This window comes from Nycticebus coucang, chromosome 6, assembly GCF_027406575.1.
Source record: "Nycticebus coucang isolate mNycCou1 chromosome 6, mNycCou1.pri, whole genome shotgun sequence".
Classification (NCBI taxonomy): domain Eukaryota; kingdom Metazoa; phylum Chordata; class Mammalia; order Primates; family Lorisidae; genus Nycticebus; species Nycticebus coucang.
In genome coordinates this window covers 21,040,388-21,061,445 of record NC_069785.1, presented here as the reverse complement: position 1 = coordinate 21,061,445, position 21,058 = coordinate 21,040,388, and the positions used below count along the sequence as shown (strand labels likewise).

Below are 21,058 nucleotides of genomic sequence, written 5' to 3'. Positions count from 1 at the left end.
CATGGTACCAGACCCATACCTGAAAAGGCATTTGAAAAAGCCCCATTATCACATCAAATTTCACCTAAATTCTCATAATTGCTTAGTTCTCTAACACTGTTCAATGAGAAAGCTCTGGACATTCACCTCCCTCTCCATCAAACACTTGTCCTGGCAATGGAGGCCCATTCCCTGTCCCTGGCGAATGTATCCTGCTTTGTAAGTTTTATTACTCTGTAAGCCTGTCTTCCTCTTCCTCAATAAACTTTGTTTCATGCTTGCCTTAAAAAAAATGTATTTCAGGCCAACCTTCTAATTACTCCTCCATTCGACAACCCTGTTAACCACAAGACTGTAATACCTTTCCTCTGTGCCACATGAAATCCTTACTCTTCTAGCAAAATGGCTGCCAGATTTAACAAATGAAAACATAGGAGTCCAAATTAATGTGGAATTTATATGCAATATTTGGATCATACTAAAAAACAACTCAAGAGTTGTTTATTTGAAATTCACATTTCAGGGGTATCCTATATTTTTGTCCAACGATACTCTTTAGGAGAAAACTCTCCTCTAGTCACTGTCTTCTCTGCGCCTAGTTTCTGCCTCTTGGCTCTCATTGAACCTTTCTTCCTTGGAAACCACTACTCTCAAAACCCTACTTGGTGGCCACTATTCTGAACCCTCTCCAGCGTAACCATTCATTTCAGAGGCTTTCCTAGGCCCCTGACTCTCCCAGCATGAAAGAGAAGTGGTCACTGTGCTTTGCTTCTGCCACTATTTCCACATCACTTTCCTGGACATCTTTTCTTAAAAACATCCTCTTCAAAAAAAGAGATAGCATCCTTTCTCCATTCTCAATGTCATTGTCTGTCAAGACCCACATCACTCCCTGACGTTCCTCATCAGTGTACCCAGTACTGTGTGGTCTCCCTGTGTGCCTCCCTCTCTCTCCAAGGAGACAGACAGGTGCGTGAGAGTTTTCATGATGTAACTATTCAACAGATGACTCTGTTGACTGCCAAAACTCAAAAAGAGTCATTCCTACTCAGGAGGCTGACGCAAGGGAATCCACTAAGCCCAGGAACTGGAGGTTGCTGTGAGCTGTGTGACACCACAGCACTCTACTGTGGGTGATAAAGTGAAACTCTGTCTCTACAAAAAAAAGAAAAAAATCAGCACCGTGACCCACAATCGGCACCCACCGGACCTCTGGAAGAGCTACGCTGCAACATGCCATCGGCACCGGCCGGACCTCCGTAAGAGCTGTGCCACAACCTGCAACCCACCCAGAACTCAGTAAGAGCTGTGGTGTTACCCGCAATCTGCACCCACCAGACCTCCAGGAGAGTTGCACTGCAACTCTCAACCCACGCCTGCCCGGACTTCCATACTAGCGTCGCCGTGCTCCGCGACCCGCACCTGCCCGGCCTCCTCACATCCTGACCAGGAACTTGGGGAGCCCGCAACCCTGCGTCCTCCCTCCTGTACCCTCCCTGCCTCCACATGGGCCTGCTCATCTGGCCAGGGACTCTGATAGCCATGTGCCCTCTGGAGCCCTCCCTGCCTCTGCACGGAGCTGTTCTCCTGGCCAGATACTGCTAGAGACTTGGGCTCTCTGTGCCAAAGTCACTGGGTACCAGGCACTCCCAGAACCGTGTGCACCCCCCCCCCTCTTGCTGGATCTGGGTGTGTCACACTCCAGAGCTGCTCCCACAACCAGAACTCCCTGGCTGGGGCAGCCCCAGAGGAACTACACAGGGTCACTCCCTACAAAGATCCAGCAACAATAGAGTGATCCCTCTGGGGTGTAATCTTGGAGAAACACATCCTCAACTCTGAGAATGGCCAGAGGCAATGGTGAAAAACAATCATGGGGTGAAATCAATGGAAATACTCTGGCAATATGAATAATCAGAGTAGATCAACTCCCCAAAGGAACAATGGGGCAGACACAGCAGAAGATCCCATGCACAAATAGCTAATATGTCAGAAATCGAATTCAGAATCTGGATAGCAAATAAGATCGAATTAGAATTCCAAGCAGTAACCCAAAAGATGTCTCAAGAATTCAATGAATTCAAAGACAAAATGACCAAAGATTTTGACACAATGAGACAAGAAGTTTCAGCCCTCAAAGATCTGAGAAACACAGTAGAACCCCTCAGTAACAGAAAGGATCAAGCAGAAGAAAGGACTTCTGACATTGAAGACAAAGCTTTCGAACACACCCAGACTCTCAAAGAGGAAGAGAAATGGAGGGCAAAAACAGATCACTCTCTCAGAGAGCTCTGGGATAATTTGAAGAAAACCAATATTTGTCTTACAGGGATCCCCAAAAGCGATGAAGTGGCTTCACAAGACACAGAGTCTTTTCTCCATGAGATCATGAAGGAGAACTTTCCAGACATGCCAAGAGATTCTCAAATTCAGATAGCCCACAGTTTCAGAACTCGAGCATGACTCAACCTGAATAAGACATCCCCCAGACACATCATAATCAATTTCACTAAAGTTAATATGAAGGAGAAAATTCTGAAAGCTGCCAGACAAAAGAAAACCATTACCTACAAGGGGAAGAATATCAGAATAACTGCAGATCTCTCTGATGAAACCTTTCAAGCTAGAAGAGGATGGTCATCGACTTTTAATCTCCTAAAACAAAATAACTGTCAACCCAGGATCCTGTACCCAGCTAAACTGAGTTTCATTTATGATGGAAAAATTAAATACTTTAATGACATTCACATGTTGCAGAAATTTGCCATAACTAAACCAGCTCTCCAGGATATTCTCAGACCTATCCTCCATAAACACCAGCGTAATCCTCCACCACAAAAGTGAACCCACCCAGAAAATTTTGATCAAATTCCAACTTCCACAGTCACAAAAGGATTAAAAATGTCCACCAGACTCTCAAAAGGCTTATCAATATTCCCAATTAATGTGAATGGTTTAAATTGTCCTCTAAAGAGGCACAGGTTGGCTGACTAGATACAAAAACTCAAGCCAGATATCTGCTGCATACAAGAATCGCATCTTACCTTAAAAGACAAATATAGACTCAGGTGAAGGGACGGTCATCTATATTCCAGGCAAATGGGAAGCAGAAAAAAGCAGGTGTTGCATTCCTATTCGCAGATGCAATAGGCTTTAAACCAACCAAAATAAAGAAGGATAAGGATGGACACTTCATATTTTTTAAAGGTAATAATCAATATGATGAGATTTCAATTATTAATACTTAGGCACCCAACGAGAACGCACCTCAGTTTATAAGAGAAACTCTAACAGACATGAGCAACTTGATTTTCTCCAGTTCCACAGTAGTTGGAGATTTTAACACCCCTTTAGCAGTGCTGGATAGATCCTCCAAAAAGAAGCTGAGCAAAGAAATTTTAGATTTAAACTTAACCATTCAACATCTGGACTTAACACACATCTACAGAACATTTCATCCCAACAAAACTGAATACACAGTCTTCTCATCAGCCCACGGAACATACTCCAAAATCGACCACATCCTAGGCCACAGATATAACCTCAGCAAATTTGAGATTAAGAAGGAAATCACGCTTCGTAAATGCAGACTATAAAAGTCTTAACACAATAACTAAGAAAATGCCAGGAAGGCTATGTTAACCAGTGTGTTGAAAATGTGTCAAATGATCTATAAAACCAGTTTATGGTGCCCCATGATCACATTAATGTACACAGCTATGATTTAACAATAAAAAAAAAGAAAGAAAAAATCACCAAATTTTTGGAACAAAACAACAATGAAGACACAAATTATCAGAACCTGTGGGATACTGCAAAGGCAGTCCTAATAGGGAAATTTATAGCACTGCAAGCCTTTCTCAAGAAAATGGAAAGAAAGGAAGTTAAAAACTTAATGGGACATCTCAAGCAACTGGAGAAGGAAGAACATTCCAACCCTAAACCCAGCAGAAGAAAAGAAATAACCAAAATCAGAGCAGACTTAAATGAAATTGAAAACAAAAGAATTATACAACAGATCAATAAATCCAAAAGTTGGTTTTTTGAAAAGGTCAATAAAATAGATAAACCTTTGGCCAACCTAACCAGGAAAAAAAGAGTAAAATCTCTAATTTCATCAATCAGAAATGGTAATGATGAAATAACAACAGACCCCTCAGAAATTCAATAAATCCTTAATGAATATTACAAGAAACTTTACTCTCAGAAATATGAAAATCTGAAAGAAATAGACCAATACTTGGAAGTAGGCCACCTACCAAGACTTAGCCAGAATGAAGTGGAAATTTTGAAAGGCTTATATCAAGTTCTGAAATAGCATCAACTATACAAAATCTCCCTAAAAAGAAAAGCCCAGGACCAGATGGCTTTACATCAGAATTCTACCAAACCTTTAAAGAAGAACTAATACCTACATTACTAAACCTCTTCCAAAATATAGAAAAAGAAGGAATATTACAGAACACATTCTACAAAGCAAACATCACCTTGATCCCTAAACCAGGAAAAGACCCAACAAGAAAAGAAAATTATAGACCAATATCACTAATGAATATTGATGCAAAAATACTCAGTAAGATCCTAACAAACAGAATCCAACAACACATCAAAAAAATTATACACCATGACGAAGTTGGATTTATCCCAGGGTCTCAATAAATGGTTCAATATACGTAAATCTATAAATATAATTCAGCACATAAACAAACTAAAAAATAAAGACCATATCATTCTCTCAATTGATGCAGAAAAAGCTTTTGATAATATCCAGCATCTTTCACGATCAGAACACTTAAGAAATTTGGTATAGAAGGGACATTTCTTAAATGAATAGAGGCCATCTACAGCAAACCCACAGCCAATATCGTATTGAATGGAGTTAAATTGAAATCATTTCCACTAGATCATCGTTGCCCATTGTCTCCATTGCTCTTTAACATTGTAAAGGAAGTTTTAGCCATTGCAATTAGGGAAGAAAAGGTGATCAAGGGTATCCACATAGGGTCAGAAGAGATCAAACTTTCACTCTTCGCAGATGACTTGATTGTATATCTGGAAAACTCTAGGGATTCTACTACAAAACTTTTAGAAGTGATCAAGGAATACAGCAATGTCTCAGGCTACAAAATCAACACCCATAAATCTGTAGCCTTTATATATACCAACAATAGCCAAGCCAAAAAAACAGTCAAGGACTCTATTCCTTTCACAGTAGTGTCAAAGAAGATGAAATATTTAGGAGTTTATCTAACAAAGGACGTGAAAGATCTCTATAAAGAGAACTATGAAACTTTAAGAAAAGAAATAGCTGAAGATGTTAACAAATGGAAAAACATACCATGTTCATGGTTGGGAAGAATCAACATCGTTAAAATGTATATACTACCCAAAGCAATATATAATTTTAATGCAATTCCTATCAAAGCTTCATTGTCATATTTTAAAGATCTTGAAAAAATAATATTTTGTTTTATATGGAATCAGAAAAAAAACGTTGAATCGCCAAAACATTACTCAGAAATAAAAACAAAGCAGGAGAAATCACACTAGCAGACCTGAGACTGTACTATAAATCAATAGTGATCAAAACAGCATGGTACTGGCACAAAAACAGAGAAGTAGATGTCTGGAACAGAATAGAGAACCAAGAGATGAATCTAGCTACTTACCATTATTTGATCTTTGACAAGCCAATTAAAAACATTCCGTGGGGAAAAGATTCTCTATTTTTTTTTTTTTTTTTTGGCCGGGGCTAGGTTTGAACCTGCCACCTCCGGCATATGGGACCGGCACCCTACTCTTTGAGCCACAGGCACCGCCCAAGATTCTCTATTTAACAAATGGTGCTGGGTGAACTGGCTGGCGATCTGTAAAAGACTAAAACTGGACCCACACCTTTCACCATTAACTAAGATAGACTCTCAGTGGATAAAAGATTTAAACTTAAGACATGAAACTATAAAAATACTTGAAGAAAGTGCAGGGAAAACTCTTGAAGGAATCGGCCTAGATGAATATTTTATGAGGAGGACTCCAGGGCAATTGAAGCAGTATCAAAAATACATTACTGGGACCTGATCAAACTAAAAAGCTTCTGCACAGCGAAGAACATAGTAAGTAAAGCAAACAGACAGCCCTCAGAACGGGAGAAAATATTTGCCGGTTATATCCCTGTTAAAGGTTTAATAACCAGAATCCACAGGGAATTCAAACGTATTAGCAAGAAAAGAACAAGTGATCCCATCTCAGGGTGGGCAAAGGACTTGAAGAGAAACTTCTCTAAAGAAGACAGATGCGGTGCCTGTGGCTCAGCGGGTAGGGCGTCGGCCCCATATGCCAAGGGTGGTGGGTTCAAACCCAGCCCTGGCCAAACTGCAACAAAAAAATAGCCGGGCGTTGTGGCAGGTGCCTGTAGTCCCAGCTACTTGGGAGGCTGAGTCAAGAGAATCGCCTAAGCCCCAGGATTTGGAGGTTGCTGTGAGCTGTGTGACGCCACAGCACTCTACCAAGGGCGATAAGGTGAGACTCTGTCTCTACAAAAAAAAAAAAAGGAAGAAGAAGACAGATGCATGATCTACAAACACATGAAAAAAAGCTCATCATCCTTAATCATCAGAGAAATGAAAATCAAAACTACTTTGAGATATCACCTAACCCCAGTAAGAGTAGCCCACATAACAAAATCCCAAAACCAGAGATATTGGCTTGGATGTGGAGAGAAGGGCACACTTCTACACTGCTGGTGGGAATGCACACTAATACGTTCCTTTTGGAAGGATGTTTGGAGAATACTTAGAGATCTGAAAATAGACCTGCCATTCGATCCTATAATTCCTGTACTAGGTATATACCCAGAAGACCAAAAATCACAACATAACGAAGACATCTATACCAGAAAGTTTACTGCAGCCCAATTCATAATTGCTAGGTCATGGAAGAAGTGCAAGTGTCCATCAACCCATGAATGGACTAGCAAATTGTGGTATATGAATACCATGGAATATTATGCAGCCTTAAAGAAAGATGGAGACTTTACCTCTTTCATGTTTACATGGATGATGCTGGAACATATTCTTCTTAGCAAAGCATCTCAAGAATGGAAGAAAAAGTATCCAATGTATTCAGCCCTACTATGAAGCTAATTTATAGCTTTCCTATGAAGGCTATAACCCAACTATAGCACAAGAATATGGGGAAAGGACCAAGGGAGGGGAAAGGAGGGGAGAGGTTAGGGTGGAGGGAGGGCAGTGGGCGGGGCCACACCTATGATGCATCTTAGAATGGGTACAGGTGAAACCTACTAAATGCAGAATACAAATGTTCACATACAATAACTAAGAAAATGCCATGAAAGCTATGTTGAACAGTTTGATGAAAATATTTCAGATTGTATATGAAACATTGTACCCCTTGATTGCACTAATGTACACAGAGCTATGATTTAACAATAAAAAAAAAAGAGTCATTCTTTGACTCACCTTTAGCACCTGTTAGCATGGTCCACAACTTGGACTTTAACCATGTTTCATTTTCAAGATCCCAACTACCTAGTTTAAAAAATATTTTTGAGAAAAAGTTACAAAGGGAACAACGTTCAGACTTCTCTATGTAAAAATTTAAAACAGATCTATGAGCATTATAAACAAAAGCCAAACAAATAGAGAAATATTTCCAAGAAATATGTCAAAGTTATTATCTTTGATATATATGTATCTTATCACATTGGTAAGGAAAACACTAAAAAATCAATTAGAAAATAGGGAACGTAAGTATAGGATTCTTTGAAAAAATGCAGCTGGCCAATAAATATGAATTAAAACATAATTCAACCTCAGTGGAAATAAAAAGGCAAGTTAAACACAGGTGAGATATTTTTACATACTGCTTATCAGAGAGACCCTAGTAAGGTATATTCTCTGTGTCTTCTGGTGATTTAAAGGATTTTTTTTAATGAGAAAAACAAATACTTTAAGATGGCAAGCAACATGACTACCATCAAATGTCACTGATACAGACCGAGCAAAAGTTTTCTGCAGATCAGTTTGTCTGTAAATACTAAGAACTTTTTAAAAATCTCCTGCCCTTTGACCCAATCATATGCTTTCTAGAAATTCACCCTAAGAAATAATAAGAAAGTTGAAAGAAGGTTAATTTTAAAGAAATTCATCACCATGCAATGGAATCTTACATTGTCACTAAAAATAATAGGTTTGAAGGTGTGTGATGATATGAACAAATGCAGATAATATAACGTGCTATAAAAATATTTTTTAAAAAGCTTCTTTGCATCCAAGGCCCCACATTCATCTATTCCCCTATCCATGTCTAATAAAAGCAGTTATTACCACATAGTTAGCTATGACTATTTTAACACAAAAAAAATGCATCAGATACATGTATGATCTCAACTTCAAAATAAATGGCAAATCAGACTTCCGCAAAACATGATAATGTTAATAGTTACTATTGGATAATAACCTTAATGGGATGGATTTTTTAAATTTATACTTTATATTTTCAAAATTGTCTATGAACATTAAGAAATTATGAGGTTACATAATTAAATTCATGAATTTCTCCTAGAAAAAGTGCTACATCCCTCATTGCTGAATGTCACTTCGGTCACCTTGAAGGTACTCCCTTTGAAGCTATGTGCCGACACCAGTGCCTAGTCCACCCTTCAAAGCAATTTTGGAACTTTTTCTGGAATGACTATGGAAACTGTCGTCACATGAGGTCTGACAATTAAGTTCCCCTACTCATCCTAGAAAAAGTGCTACATCCCTCATTGCTGAATATCACTATAGTCACCAGATGACCAAGGGGAGTACTTCAAAGGTGACTGTATTTATAGTCATATAAATACGTATAAGCTTTTTAAAAGCAGTAAATAATATTCTCAGAATTCTCTCTCTAAACAGAGCCCCTACTGGGAACCTCTCCCTGGTCACCACTGCCCTGTCCTGCCATTTTTCCTGCTCCCCAGCTCACCACCTCCTTGGTTTTCACTTGCTTTTCTCCTAACCCTTTGGAATCTGCCATCTTACCAACTTTCATTCCCATTGTGCTGGCACCTACCCCAGGAACATCTCACTGTCCTATAAAAACCCCAAAGCCATTATTATTAGAGAACACCAGAAAATCAATATTCTCAAATTTAAGCCATGTGACTGCTGGCTACTATGCAGTCTTAGTACTTACTTTTTATTGATCCCAGTAGATCTCCCCACATGGACTCTTCACAGCTTTTTTCACTCCCCAAACTCCCTTCTCGTCCCACTTCCTCCCACTTCCTTTATCTCAGCAAACAACGCGTACTTGATCAAGTTGTCGAACTCCGTTCCCATCACACTCTTGTCTCTCTCCCCCATCCACTCTTCTTTCATCTTCCCCTTCCCTTCCCCCACCTCAGAGGCTCACCTCTCTTTCCCTTAGGCTTTCACTTCTCCAATTAGCATTTCCAGTGTAGACAATTCTAAAGTCTGCCCTCTCAATCAGTAAACATATTCATGTCTCTTTATCTTCACCACCAAAATGGACCAAAATGAAGTACCTCACTTATTTGTTCCACCCTTAGCCTACTTTCCTACTGAAGCTGCTCTCTTTGGAAATCCCCAATGAACAGACAGCACCATGGGTACATCTGAGAGCCACAACGCGCTGCACAGTTGTGTCCGTTCAGTTCCTCCCACGGGTTCCTACATGTCAAGTCATATGCTGAAGACAATTTAATTTCAGACAAAAATTAAAAATGTAAGTTCCTACCTAATGAGTAAATGCAGGGATACGTGGCATACCTCCTGGGTGAAGGGCTCAAACTGCAACTCAGACTTATGAATGCAAACAGTGTAACCTAATTGTATGTATCCTCATATTACCCAAAATTAAAAAAAAAAAAATCAAAAGGTAGCTTTTCTAGAATTTTATCATCCCTGGTACATAGCCATCCAAATAAGAGTTTTCTGTAAAGCCCTTTGCCAATCTTGAGTCACCCATTTGTAATGTGGAAACCATGATCACTGGTGTCCATGATACCCTCGCCCAGGAATCCACAGGGCCTGGTCTCTTCTGAGACGCCATCTCTTCCAGGAGACCCCTGTGATCCCCCAGCCAACATGTGGGCCCCATTCCTCTCTAGCTCCTCACTCTGCACTGCTCTGTAGAGCATTAATCACTACCTGAAATTGTATTTTTTACCTCTTTCCCCCAAATGTAAGCACTGTTATGAATGGTCCCAGGCCATTATTGATACTCAATAAATATTTAATTTAAATAACTGAACAAGAATAAGTGAGCTGTAGTGAAGTATTTAATGTCTGCTTACTTGATATTTTAACAGAGGCCTGTTTAAAATAGCAATATTTTCTTTTAGGGCCACGTGCTGAGTAAGGGCAAGAAGTTCTAGGGTCAGGCAGAAGATGAACCTTTAAAACACCTAAAGGTACACACTCAGCACACACACGCCTGCTGAGAGAGAAACTATGTGTGTCAACAGTTTGAATCACTGCCCATTTTTTCACCCAGTGCTGTATAGCTGTTTCTCATCACATGGTATTGTTATGGTTGGTAATAGAGCTTTAAAGCAAGGAAAAGGCAGAATGCCTATGTGTGTGTTTGAAGTGCCTCTGTAACTAGACTCTTCTATATCACTCCCTTTTAAAATATACTGTGTGTACCACATCTGTGCCTAAGATGTAGATTTGGCCAGAATGCTAAGAAAATAAATATGACAGTTGAACTGGGTGCTGGCAACCAGTTACTGCCCCATGGATAGGCTACATGGAAGATTCATGTATATAAAATAGTATATTAAAGTAAACTTACAAAAGCAAAGAGCAATCATTGCAACCATAATTTTTTCTTCCTCTTTGGGATTCTAATTTTAAAAGCATTAAAGGAGACAGCTGCTCATGCTGTGATATGCGCTAAACAGCCTGAAGGATGGAAAAAAATATATTTGTAGCTCATAATAACTATTGACCTTTCTGATATACAATGTTCTGTATGTTAGCTATTCAGTTCTATCAACAGTGAAGATTGAACATGACTTTTTAATAGAAAACATGGGGTTTCAAGCTGCCTTCACAAAGGTGTTTATGTATTGTTACTTGGTATTGTACTACAGAGACTGAGTCCTGATGCCCTTTGTCTGACATCATGTTTGTCGTAAAAAAAAAAAAAAAAAAAAAAAAGAAAAGAAAAAGAAGGAGAAAAGAAAAGGAAGGAAGGAAATAAAAGAAACAGAAAGGGGGAGAAACTTCTCAATGTTATTGAGTGTGTTTTATATGAAGAACTGGCTCATAACCACTTTATAGTTGTGATAAAAGCATTGCCACACTTGATCCCATGGCAATGTGGGTAATGGAATCCATGCGGCATCCTGGGAGGATGTGCTGTATTTTTCTCCCAGAATAGATCCCTCAAGTGGCAGCATTTATAGGGGATTTCCAATAAGATTTAAAACACTGGCTTGCAGTATTCATATGGCACATCCTTGGCAGTGCACGGATATCATGTTCTCTCAAAGGTGAGCTTTGCAATACTCAATTTTCCCCTTTAACTTTCCTGTTGCTTAGTCGTCATGTATAGAAACACCCACGGGAAGCAGCTTGACTCTGACACTGTGTGCACTTCCCCAGAGTGGTATCACCCAAACACCAACTGCAGAGCAGCAGGCAGCCGGCAAACACTCTTCTCTCCCTCGGGGGACAGGCTCACCAAGTGCCAACCCCTGCCATGAGCACGAAATCTGAAAGGCAACCTCACGCATTGTGGTACCCAGCCAAGGCTGGCCAGATAGTGCCAGGGAGTTGATGTTGACAGGTGGCATGAGTTGGCAGCATATTATTTTCCTTTTGTGTGTGTGTGGATTATTTTTAATGCTGCTTTTAAAGAAGTTTACTACATCACTACTGAATCATAATTATTTTCACAGTTATGCTTTAGAGTTCCGGTTAATGATGATCAAGCTTCTAAACAAAGCTGAAGACTCACAACAGGGTAGGGACAGGAATCAGCCCTAATGGGGTTTAAATAAATCGGGCATTTTTGTCATGCTCCCCAGCCAGCACTGAAGCTGATAGAGTCCGAGAGCTGTGGCAGAATGGCATGGCTGCAACTGCATAACCCACAAAGGGTGGTATGACTTGTGAGCACAGAAAGAGGATGCCACTGCATCGCCACCGGAGGTGAAGGATCCCACTGTAGTATACTAAGGCCCTTACCCACTTCAGCGTTGCCCAGGCACATGGTGGAACACAGGCCAGTGGGATGAAAACCAACTCTCAAATCACAGAAAACAAAGTATTCTCTACTTCGGGGGGAAATCAGGCCAATCCTCTTTTAACTACAAAACCTGCTGGCCCAGGACTCTCAAAAGAACACTCTGCAGAAAACACTTCCTTAGAGATGAATACGAGGAGAGGACATAATGATCCCCTCCCTCAATAGAAAAAAGACTTCTTGGAACAAAATACTGCTTAGTGTGAGAGAGTGTCAGGGTAAAATGGAGTGTTCTTAAAAGAAAGCATGTGAATGTCACTTTATTTCAACATGCATATCTAAGTGCGTACTTCTGTACAACACAATCCTAAGCACTCAGGGGATGAGAAAAGGTGGAGAACAGCAGGGTGTGCATGCAACAGAAGGCAAAGAAGATATCCCCTCTACCTTTCAAGAGCTCACAGTTTTATAGATGGCACTGTTGATAGCATCTTTTGCAAATTGCTCATTTTTAAAAATCAGTTGTGTGTTTATTTCTAGAAATACAGACCCTACTTATAAAAATCAATGTTTCAGGTAGCTTTCCCTATACATGTGAATTCTCTAGTTATTGACACACTAGGCCGTGCATTCCTTCTCACTATCCATGAGTTTTACCCATATGCACAATCGTTATGTATCAAAATAAGGCAATGATTTTCAAAAAGAGGTTCTATTTGGATATTACTTATCTATTGTTGCATAACAAATTACCCCAGATAATGGCAGCTTTAAGCAAACAAAGATGTGTCACATATATTTTGTAGGTAAGGACTCTAGGAGCCATCGCCGTAGTTCTAACTCAGACTCTCACATGAGCTTGCAATCAATATGGCAGCCAAAGCACGGATATCTGAGGTCTTACCTGCTGCTAGACAATCCACTTCTCAGCTCACTAATGAGACTGATAGCAGAACAGTTAGTTACTAACTGTTGGTCAGAGGCCTCAGTTCCTCACTACATCGGCCTCTCTGTAGGACTGCCGAAGTGTCCTCCCAACGTGGCAGCTGGCTTCCTTCAGAGTGAATGACTCAAGAGAGAGCAAAGAGGGACCCACCAAGCTAATCAGACACCATCAGTTCTACCCTATGCTACACATGACAAGCAAGTCACCCAGTGTAGGCCATACTCACTCAGAGGGAGAAAAGAAGTAGAGTTTTGAAGTATTTGGGGCATTTTAAAATGACCACCAATGTTATCTTGGTTAAACATAAAATCCTCTGGGACAATTTCTGTAAGCAAAGATTTATTTTTACCATGCTTGGTCTACTGTTGTGAAAGTAGACTGAGAAAATCTTATTAATAAATATTAGTTATTGAATATACACACATATATATGGATAGACAATATGTAATAATATACTCAGAATAAAGATTAGATAAGATAGAGAGATAGATGTCTGGATTTATATAGAAAAAGAAGTATTCTTGGTAATATAAGGGATCAAAGACTTGTCTCAGCCCTGCTATTCTCAAATTTCTAGCATAAAAGATTATATGGAGATAAAATAAGTATATAAATATCTCTAAGAACAGGCTGGGCACAGTAACTTAAGCCTATAATTCCAGCATTTTGGGAGTTCAAAGCAGGAGGACCACTTAAGGCCAGGAGATCAAGACCAGCCTGGAAAGTATAGCAAGACCCTGTCTTTACAAAAAATAAAAAAATAAGGTGTGTGGTAGTACATCCCTGGAGTCCCAGCTACTCAAGAGGCTGAGGCAGAAGGATTGCTTGGGCCCAGGAGTTTGAAGTTGCAGTGAACTACAATAACACCACTGTGCTCTAGCCTGGATGACAAAGTGAGACCGTGTCTCAAGAAAAACAAAAAATGGGTGGCACCTGTGGCTGAAGGAGTAGAGTGCCAGTCCCATATACCAGAGGTGGCGGGTTCAAACCCGGCCCTGGCCAAAAAAAAAAAAAAAGAAAAGAAAGAAAGAAAGAAAAACAAAAAACAACAACAATAAGAACAGTGTATTGGCAAAATCATGACCTTTAAAGTCAGACAAACATTGATCACATTCCTGGTCTGTCACTACCTGTGAGGCCTTAGATAACAGACTGGTTCTTTTCATGTAATAATAAAGATTTGGCATTTGTATTCATCAGTATGGGCTAAGTTATGCTGCAGTAACAACCCCTAAGTTACAACAGAGATTCATTTCTATAAAGGTTGGCAAAGGGGTTCTGCCCCACATTGTCTTCAAGACAGGCTGATAAAGCAGTGACCACAGTTCCCAGGGCAAAGGGAAAGAGAAAGTGGCACATCGTGACTGGCTCTTGAAAATTCCCTGTTAGTGACATGTGACTTTTGCTCACATTTCATTGACTAGAGCAGGCCACATGAACACCCTCAGCTCCAAGTGGCTGAGAAGTATACTCCCTTCACGTGAAAGAAAAAATTCTGGAAGAAACAACTTGTCAAATTGTCAAATTTCAGTGGACACATATTCTCAAATCCTAAAACACATCAGTTTCTAACAAAACTGATAGCATATGCCAGTGAAACAAATGGCTTTATCAAGATTGTTGGAAAAACCAACCAACAACTCTGTTGTCCGGTGAAAGTCACTTTGGATATCTGCTCTTTAGTTTGTCCTGTGTGCACAGAACATCTGAAAAGGAAAAGATTCATTTAGGCAATGGTGTGAGAAAAGAGTGTGTGTAGCTTCAGTTTTAGCCCCGACTCCATTTCTCCTTTAAAAGGAAAAATATCTTATTTGCTATTAAGGAAAAATATTTTCTTTCTTTTTTTTTTTTTTTTATTGAGACAAAATCTCACTTTGTTGCCCTCTGTAGAGTGCTGTGACATCCTATCTCATAGCAATCTCAAACTCTTGGGCTCAAGCGATTCTCTTGCCTCAGCCTCCCAAGTAGCTGGGACTACAGGTGCCTGCCACAATGCCTGGCTATTTTTGTTGTTGGTGTTGGTGGTGGTGGTGGTGGTTTGTTTAGCAGGCCTGGGCTGGGTTCAAACCCACCAGCCCCGGTGCATGTGGCCAACCCCCTAACCACTAAGCTACGGGTACCTAGCCAACATTTTCTTGAAAGTTAATTTTTCTTTTCTCTTTCATACATTGGAATTTGGTGGCAATCGGGGGGTCCTGACACCAGTATTACACTGAAAACGTTCGGAGTATACTAAAACAAGAAAGTTTCTCTTGTAAAGCTTTGGCCTCATCTTCTTTCAGAGAGCCTGGGGGCGGGGGGCACTGAAAGTGTGCACAATCCACCTGTGGCTCCCAGCCCCCTCCTCTTCCCACCTCTCACACCACCTTCTGCCCCCACATAGTAGTGAGGACAGCAAGTGGCAACTGTAACACCAGTTAGAGTTCATGAACAGATGTGGAGTAACAGAGCTCTGATTTCACATTATAGTGGCATTTGCTAACATAAAGATTATTACAACTTTTGGTATAAATTCTATAATTTTAAAAAATATGAAAAAACTGGCATTTCAAGATGTGCGCCTGGCTTAATGGCGGTCTATCGTGGAGGCAGAGCGAGGGCAGGTGGACTCTAGGATCAGAACTTGGGCTCTGTTCTGGGTGAGATGGGGGCTATGAAGTGGGTGATGAGGGAGCAAAGAAGAGTGATCAACGCCAGCTGCTGAGTTGAGAGCAGCCTGAAGGAGGCAGAGAGGGCTGATCGGAAACTCAGCAGGAGACTCCAGGACAACCAGGAGAGAAGTGATGGTGACTGGACAGGGTGGAGGTGGCACAGCAGGAAATGAAGAGGGAGCTGGGAGCATTTGCTGGCACCTAGCCTGTGACATAAGAGGAAGGGTCGAGTGTGACCCCAAGTCAGCTTGAGCAGCTGGAGGATGGAGCTGCCCATTTGCTGAGAAGCAGACGGTGATTTTAATGAGAACAGCTTTGTCGATGAGGGGGCTCTGCAGGGATCGCCCTGTGGCTGCTGAACCCTAATGTGTCTGAGGACCTGCTAATGGAGCACTGTGGCATCCTCACAGCTCACAGCAACCTCGAACTCTTGGGCGCAAATGATGTTCTTGCTTCAGCCTCCTGAGTAGCAGGGATACAGGTGCCCACCACAACACTCTGGTAGTTTTTCTATTTTTAGTAACAATGGGGTCTCCCTCTTGCGCAGGCTGGTCTTGAACTCCTGAACTCAAGCAATCTACCCTCCTCTGCCTCCCAGAGTGCTAGGATTCTCCCACGAAGCACATCCTGAGTGAGTTGGATCTGGACAAGGACAACATGGTGTCCTTCTCTAAGTCTGAACACACGATGGCCAGATCTCCAGATTTCATGAATTCTTTTCGGATTCACTTCTGGGGATGCTGATGTGACAGCAAACACTTATCTGGCAGCCTCGAGGGAGACCACTGGAATCCAACCCCCTCAGGCACTAGGGGTTCTAGTTTCAAGTATAACTTTGTCTCAGGCCCTCCCTCACCTCTATAATATTATTTATTAAATAAAACAAAAGAAAGAAAAAGAGTTGAGATGATTTAGATTTATTAAATAGTTGAGGCCCTGGATATTCCACAAAAGAATTTTTGCTTTTAGTTATGTCTTGTTTTTGTTTTTCAGCTTCTAGTTTATAATCCCGAGATCAAAACTGAGCATTGCTGGGCTTTACCATGTAATTCAGCTTTACCTAGAGATGGTTCCTGAGTGTCAGACGGCAGATGCAACTTCTCTGAATCTCAAATTTTGTATCAGAGCATGCAGCAATCATGACCTGCCTCAAAAAGTTGACGGGAAAACATTTTAGATCTGGAAAGCATTCTGCAATGCTTCTTAGGGCCCGGCACAGTGGCTCATGCCTGTAATCCTAGCACTCTGGGAGTTCGAGGAGGGGAGATTGCTTGAGCTCAGGAGTACAAGACCAGCCTGTACAAGAGCAAGACTCCATTGTTACTAAAAATAGAAAAATTACCCGAATGTTGTGGTGGGCACCTGTAGTCCCAGCTACTCAGGAGGCTGAAGCAAGATCACTTAAGCCCAAGAGTTCGAGGTTGCTGTGAGCTATGAGGATGCCACAATACTCTACCCAGGGCGACAGAGTGAGACTCAGTCTTAAAAAATAAATAAATAAATAAATAAAATGCTTCTTAGACATACACTGATTCTACTGTCTTTGTAGAGCACCTGTCCCAAGGAGACTTTTCTCACTATCTGATCCTCTCTTTACCTTCTCCCACACGTGCAGCCATGCACACATGCACAAGCACACCCTCGTGTACACACATATATGCACGAGTACACATACACACACCTGCTCCAGTCACACACCACCAAAGCTGAGCTGCCTTGGCTCTCCCCCTAATACAACCTTCATCACAAACCTGCCTTTCACCTAAGACAGGAATCTTTTCCTTTAAAACTGCTGCTTTTGCTGGGCGCAGTGGCTCACACCTGTAATCCCAGCACTGTGGGAGGCTGAGGAGGGAGAATAGCTTGAGCTCAGGAGTTGGAGACTTGCCTGAGCGATAGTGAGACCCCGACTCATGAAATCAATGGGAAAACCCAGCCAGGCACCGCGGCCAGCGCCTATAATCCCAGCGGCTTCCGGAGGCTGCTGAGGCTGCCACGCCCACCGCCCACTGCACTCTGCTCAGGGGCATAGGGTGGGACCCAGTCTCAACAACCAAAAAAAAACCTGCTACTCTTGTCTGTTACATGCAGATCGTTTGTCTTTTCACATGAGAGACACCATCACCACTGTCGGGATAAGCCTAGTGTATTTGCTAGCCCTTAAAAGAGCATGGCCATGGTGTGTGTGCTGTAAGTTTATTTCCTGTCCTTCTTAAAGGGATGCATGGCCCATTCCCTCTGCCCCATCCTCAGAACTAGGATGTCATAGGGAACTACAGTAGAAATTGTCACCAGAAATCAAGCTCTTTCCTGGGTTGCCCATCTCCTTGCTCCCAACCCCCCATACTTACATGGTCTTGAAATAAAGCTGGAGGATTAATTTTGATTTTAAATCTCAGCTTCTTAGGGCAAAACCTAACCTTCATGTTCCTCTCACCCAAGTTGTCCCAGTGTAGCTGACCCTGTCCCTGTATATGTGGGCAGGTACTGTGGTAACATGGGGTGTGGACGCAGTCAGAGCTCAATGCAGTGCTTAGCATCACAGCTTACGGGAAGCTCGTGTTTTCACGGGCTGGAAGCGCCCAGGCCGTGATCTCTATTATACTCTCTAAGACTTTTACTGTCCCGTTCACCAAACTAAAAATAATACTTTCTCAAAAGCCTGAACTACCCCCCTCTCCAGTTAGGGGCTTCCTTCTTTACCGGGTCAGGGTATTTAATACCTTAGCCCTAAAACCTATTTCACTGCTCTGGGAAGTTTCATTTTTCCTCAGCTATTGCAAACATGATCTTGCTGAACAGAGCTGAATTTTTAAGGCCAGGTTTGCGGTGTGGATTCTGATGGCTTCACGTTAGTTCAAGTCTCTGAGGACCAGTGCCAATAAATGTGAAAGGGACAACAGTAGATTGGCATACTTTCCCATTTCCACCAGGATGAAAAAACGGCTATAAATTAAGTCTAACCTTAAATGTATAATCTGTCCTTGGGAAGTGAAAAAAAAAAAAAAAAAGGATATAGCATCTTCAAGCTCTCAGCATCCCTTACGAGAAAAAATTGGTTCTAAGGGTCTCTGATCTTGTGTTTTAGTAAAATAGAACTGCACGGCTGACTGACAGTTCTGATCTAAAGCATTTACGTTTAAGTTTTGATCTCTCTGCTTTTGATTAAAACTAATGAGCTCATTTAATTCAAAATGGGAATCTCTGATAAGAGAAATAAGGTTGATGTGATTGGATTAGAGGGGCAAATTAAACTCTTAGAGCAGAAGTTTGTGCTTATATAGTGTATTAAAAAGCTGTTGGCGTATTATGGCGTGTTAGATGATGAGAAAAATTTCATAGTAATTCATATTTAATCAGAAGAAATGAAAGTACTAAATATAACATGGCTCTCCTTTTCCCTCGAGTGATAAAAAGCTGTACATTTAAAATGATATCAGATCATGCTCTCTAAAACAACAAAAAAAAAAAAGCCTTAAAAGAGACACATAAGAAAGGGACATTTGTCAGTGATTCCATTACCTCAGAATAGAAATGACATAAAAATAGGAAAATAGAGTCGCATGGAGATTAAAATGATACAGGAAAATCCCTAAACCACAAATAGCAAGTGTTTTTGTCATTAAAATACTTCTCATTCTTTTTTAATCTGAGCATCAAGTTTAATGTGGAAAACAGATTATTTACCTTGAGAAATATGTGGAATACATTTCATAATTTAAATTTTATACTTGGACTTTACCTAACAAACATGGACAATGTAACCTAATCACATGCACCCTTACATTAACCTCACATTTTAAGAAAGAAAAACCAATAATACATTTTAAAGGCTTATTTTTCTAGGTCTGTATTTTTAATAACTGTTTTCATATACACTTAATTCTTACAGTTCTTCACTGTACATATTTCTTTACACCTCCTCCAGAGAAAATTAGGGTTAGCATAGAGCTGCTCAAAGGAAATCCTATTTGTGGTTAGATATACCTCTTTTTTACTTTCAAACAAGAAAAACTTCAGAATATTATTTACAAAGAATAAAATTATTTATTAGGCTTAAAAAGCCCAAAGTTCATTTCTTTGTAGGAAAAGACTTAAATGTATAGAACTACATTAGAGGTTCATTTCTAAAGAAAACTGATTGTACGTGGCCTTCTGGCATATTTGCAGAAAGGTGTTTTTAGATCAGCAAGACCGAAAACTACCATTTTAAGTTTCATAAGTAAAAATATATTCTACATAGCCTAAAAACATATACACATATGGGATATGTCTTTGTTCCTATTCATGCTATTTTTAGGGACAGGAATGGAAAGTTGATAATGTGAGTAGTTTTCATTTGTTTTTGTCTGTACATCCCATTTTTGCCCCTTGTTTCCAAGTCAGTTAAGAAAACTTCATGCTCCTTTTTCCCCATGGTAAAGAATCAGCTCAGGAGATCAAGGACATGGGTCAGGACAGAGCAATCCAACCTTGATGGTCGGGGGGTTCCTGGAACTTCCCTGGTAGGCGAATGACATAAGAAGGGATTCTCAGGGACAACAAAGAGCAAGTCTTTTTTCCTCAAAAGTGTCTCTGCAGTACCTTGGTTGATCCTATCGATCTTAGTGGCCCTTCTTTTATATGCCAGCTCTTTCCGTGCACCCCAGCCATACCTCAAAGTGAACTGCAGTTACTTACTAGCATCCCCTACTTAAGAGCTGCTGGGATTGAAAAGTCCTGAAAAGCTCTTGCTAGAAATGAGGTTAGTTTGGATACGTTAATTTTTTCCTTTTTATTTTCTACAAAGTAAACATTTTCTAAATGAGGTAAATTGATTACTACTGCTCTTAGCACCCATCAGTCATTTATTTTTAGTGAACTCAAGGATTGCACCTGAGCAGTAGCTGTAAGGGGCTGTGTAGAGGTCTCAATCACGTGTGTATGTATTTTTGTATTCCTCAGTGGAGTCAACCAGCCCCAGTCTGCTAACCACTGACAACACCCTTGAGCGTTCCTTTTTCATCCGAATGAAATCTACTCTGACCAAACGTGGTGTGCACATCAAATCATCAGGATATAAGGTAAGCCGGGTTCTGGGAGGGGAGCCGTCTCTGTCCCAGGCCATTCCTAGGTAATTTGCATTGAGTTTTCCAGCTGCTTTGGGTCTGTACAATTAACACGTGTGATCTTGAGTAGCCCCTAGCGTTCCTGTCATCGGGCTAGGGACTTCTTTCTCCTTCTCACTTTAGACATTGTCGATGCACTAAATGCCCCTATA

The 21,058-nt window shown here is 40.8% G+C and overlaps 1 protein-coding gene across 9 annotated transcripts in view; it reads left to right on the top strand.

Moving 5' to 3' along the window:
• The window catches only part of NPAS3 (neuronal PAS domain protein 3), a 907,184-nt gene that overhangs the window by 816,207 nt on the left and 69,919 nt on the right, over positions 1-21,058 (top strand). For all 9 annotated transcript variants that reach the window (XM_053594995.1, XM_053594994.1, XM_053594992.1 and 6 more), the window contains one exon: positions 20,743-20,861. In XM_053594995.1, coding sequence (XP_053450970.1) covers positions 20,743-20,861 — 119 coding nt within the window. The remainder of the gene's footprint in view (positions 1-20,742; positions 20,862-21,058) is intronic.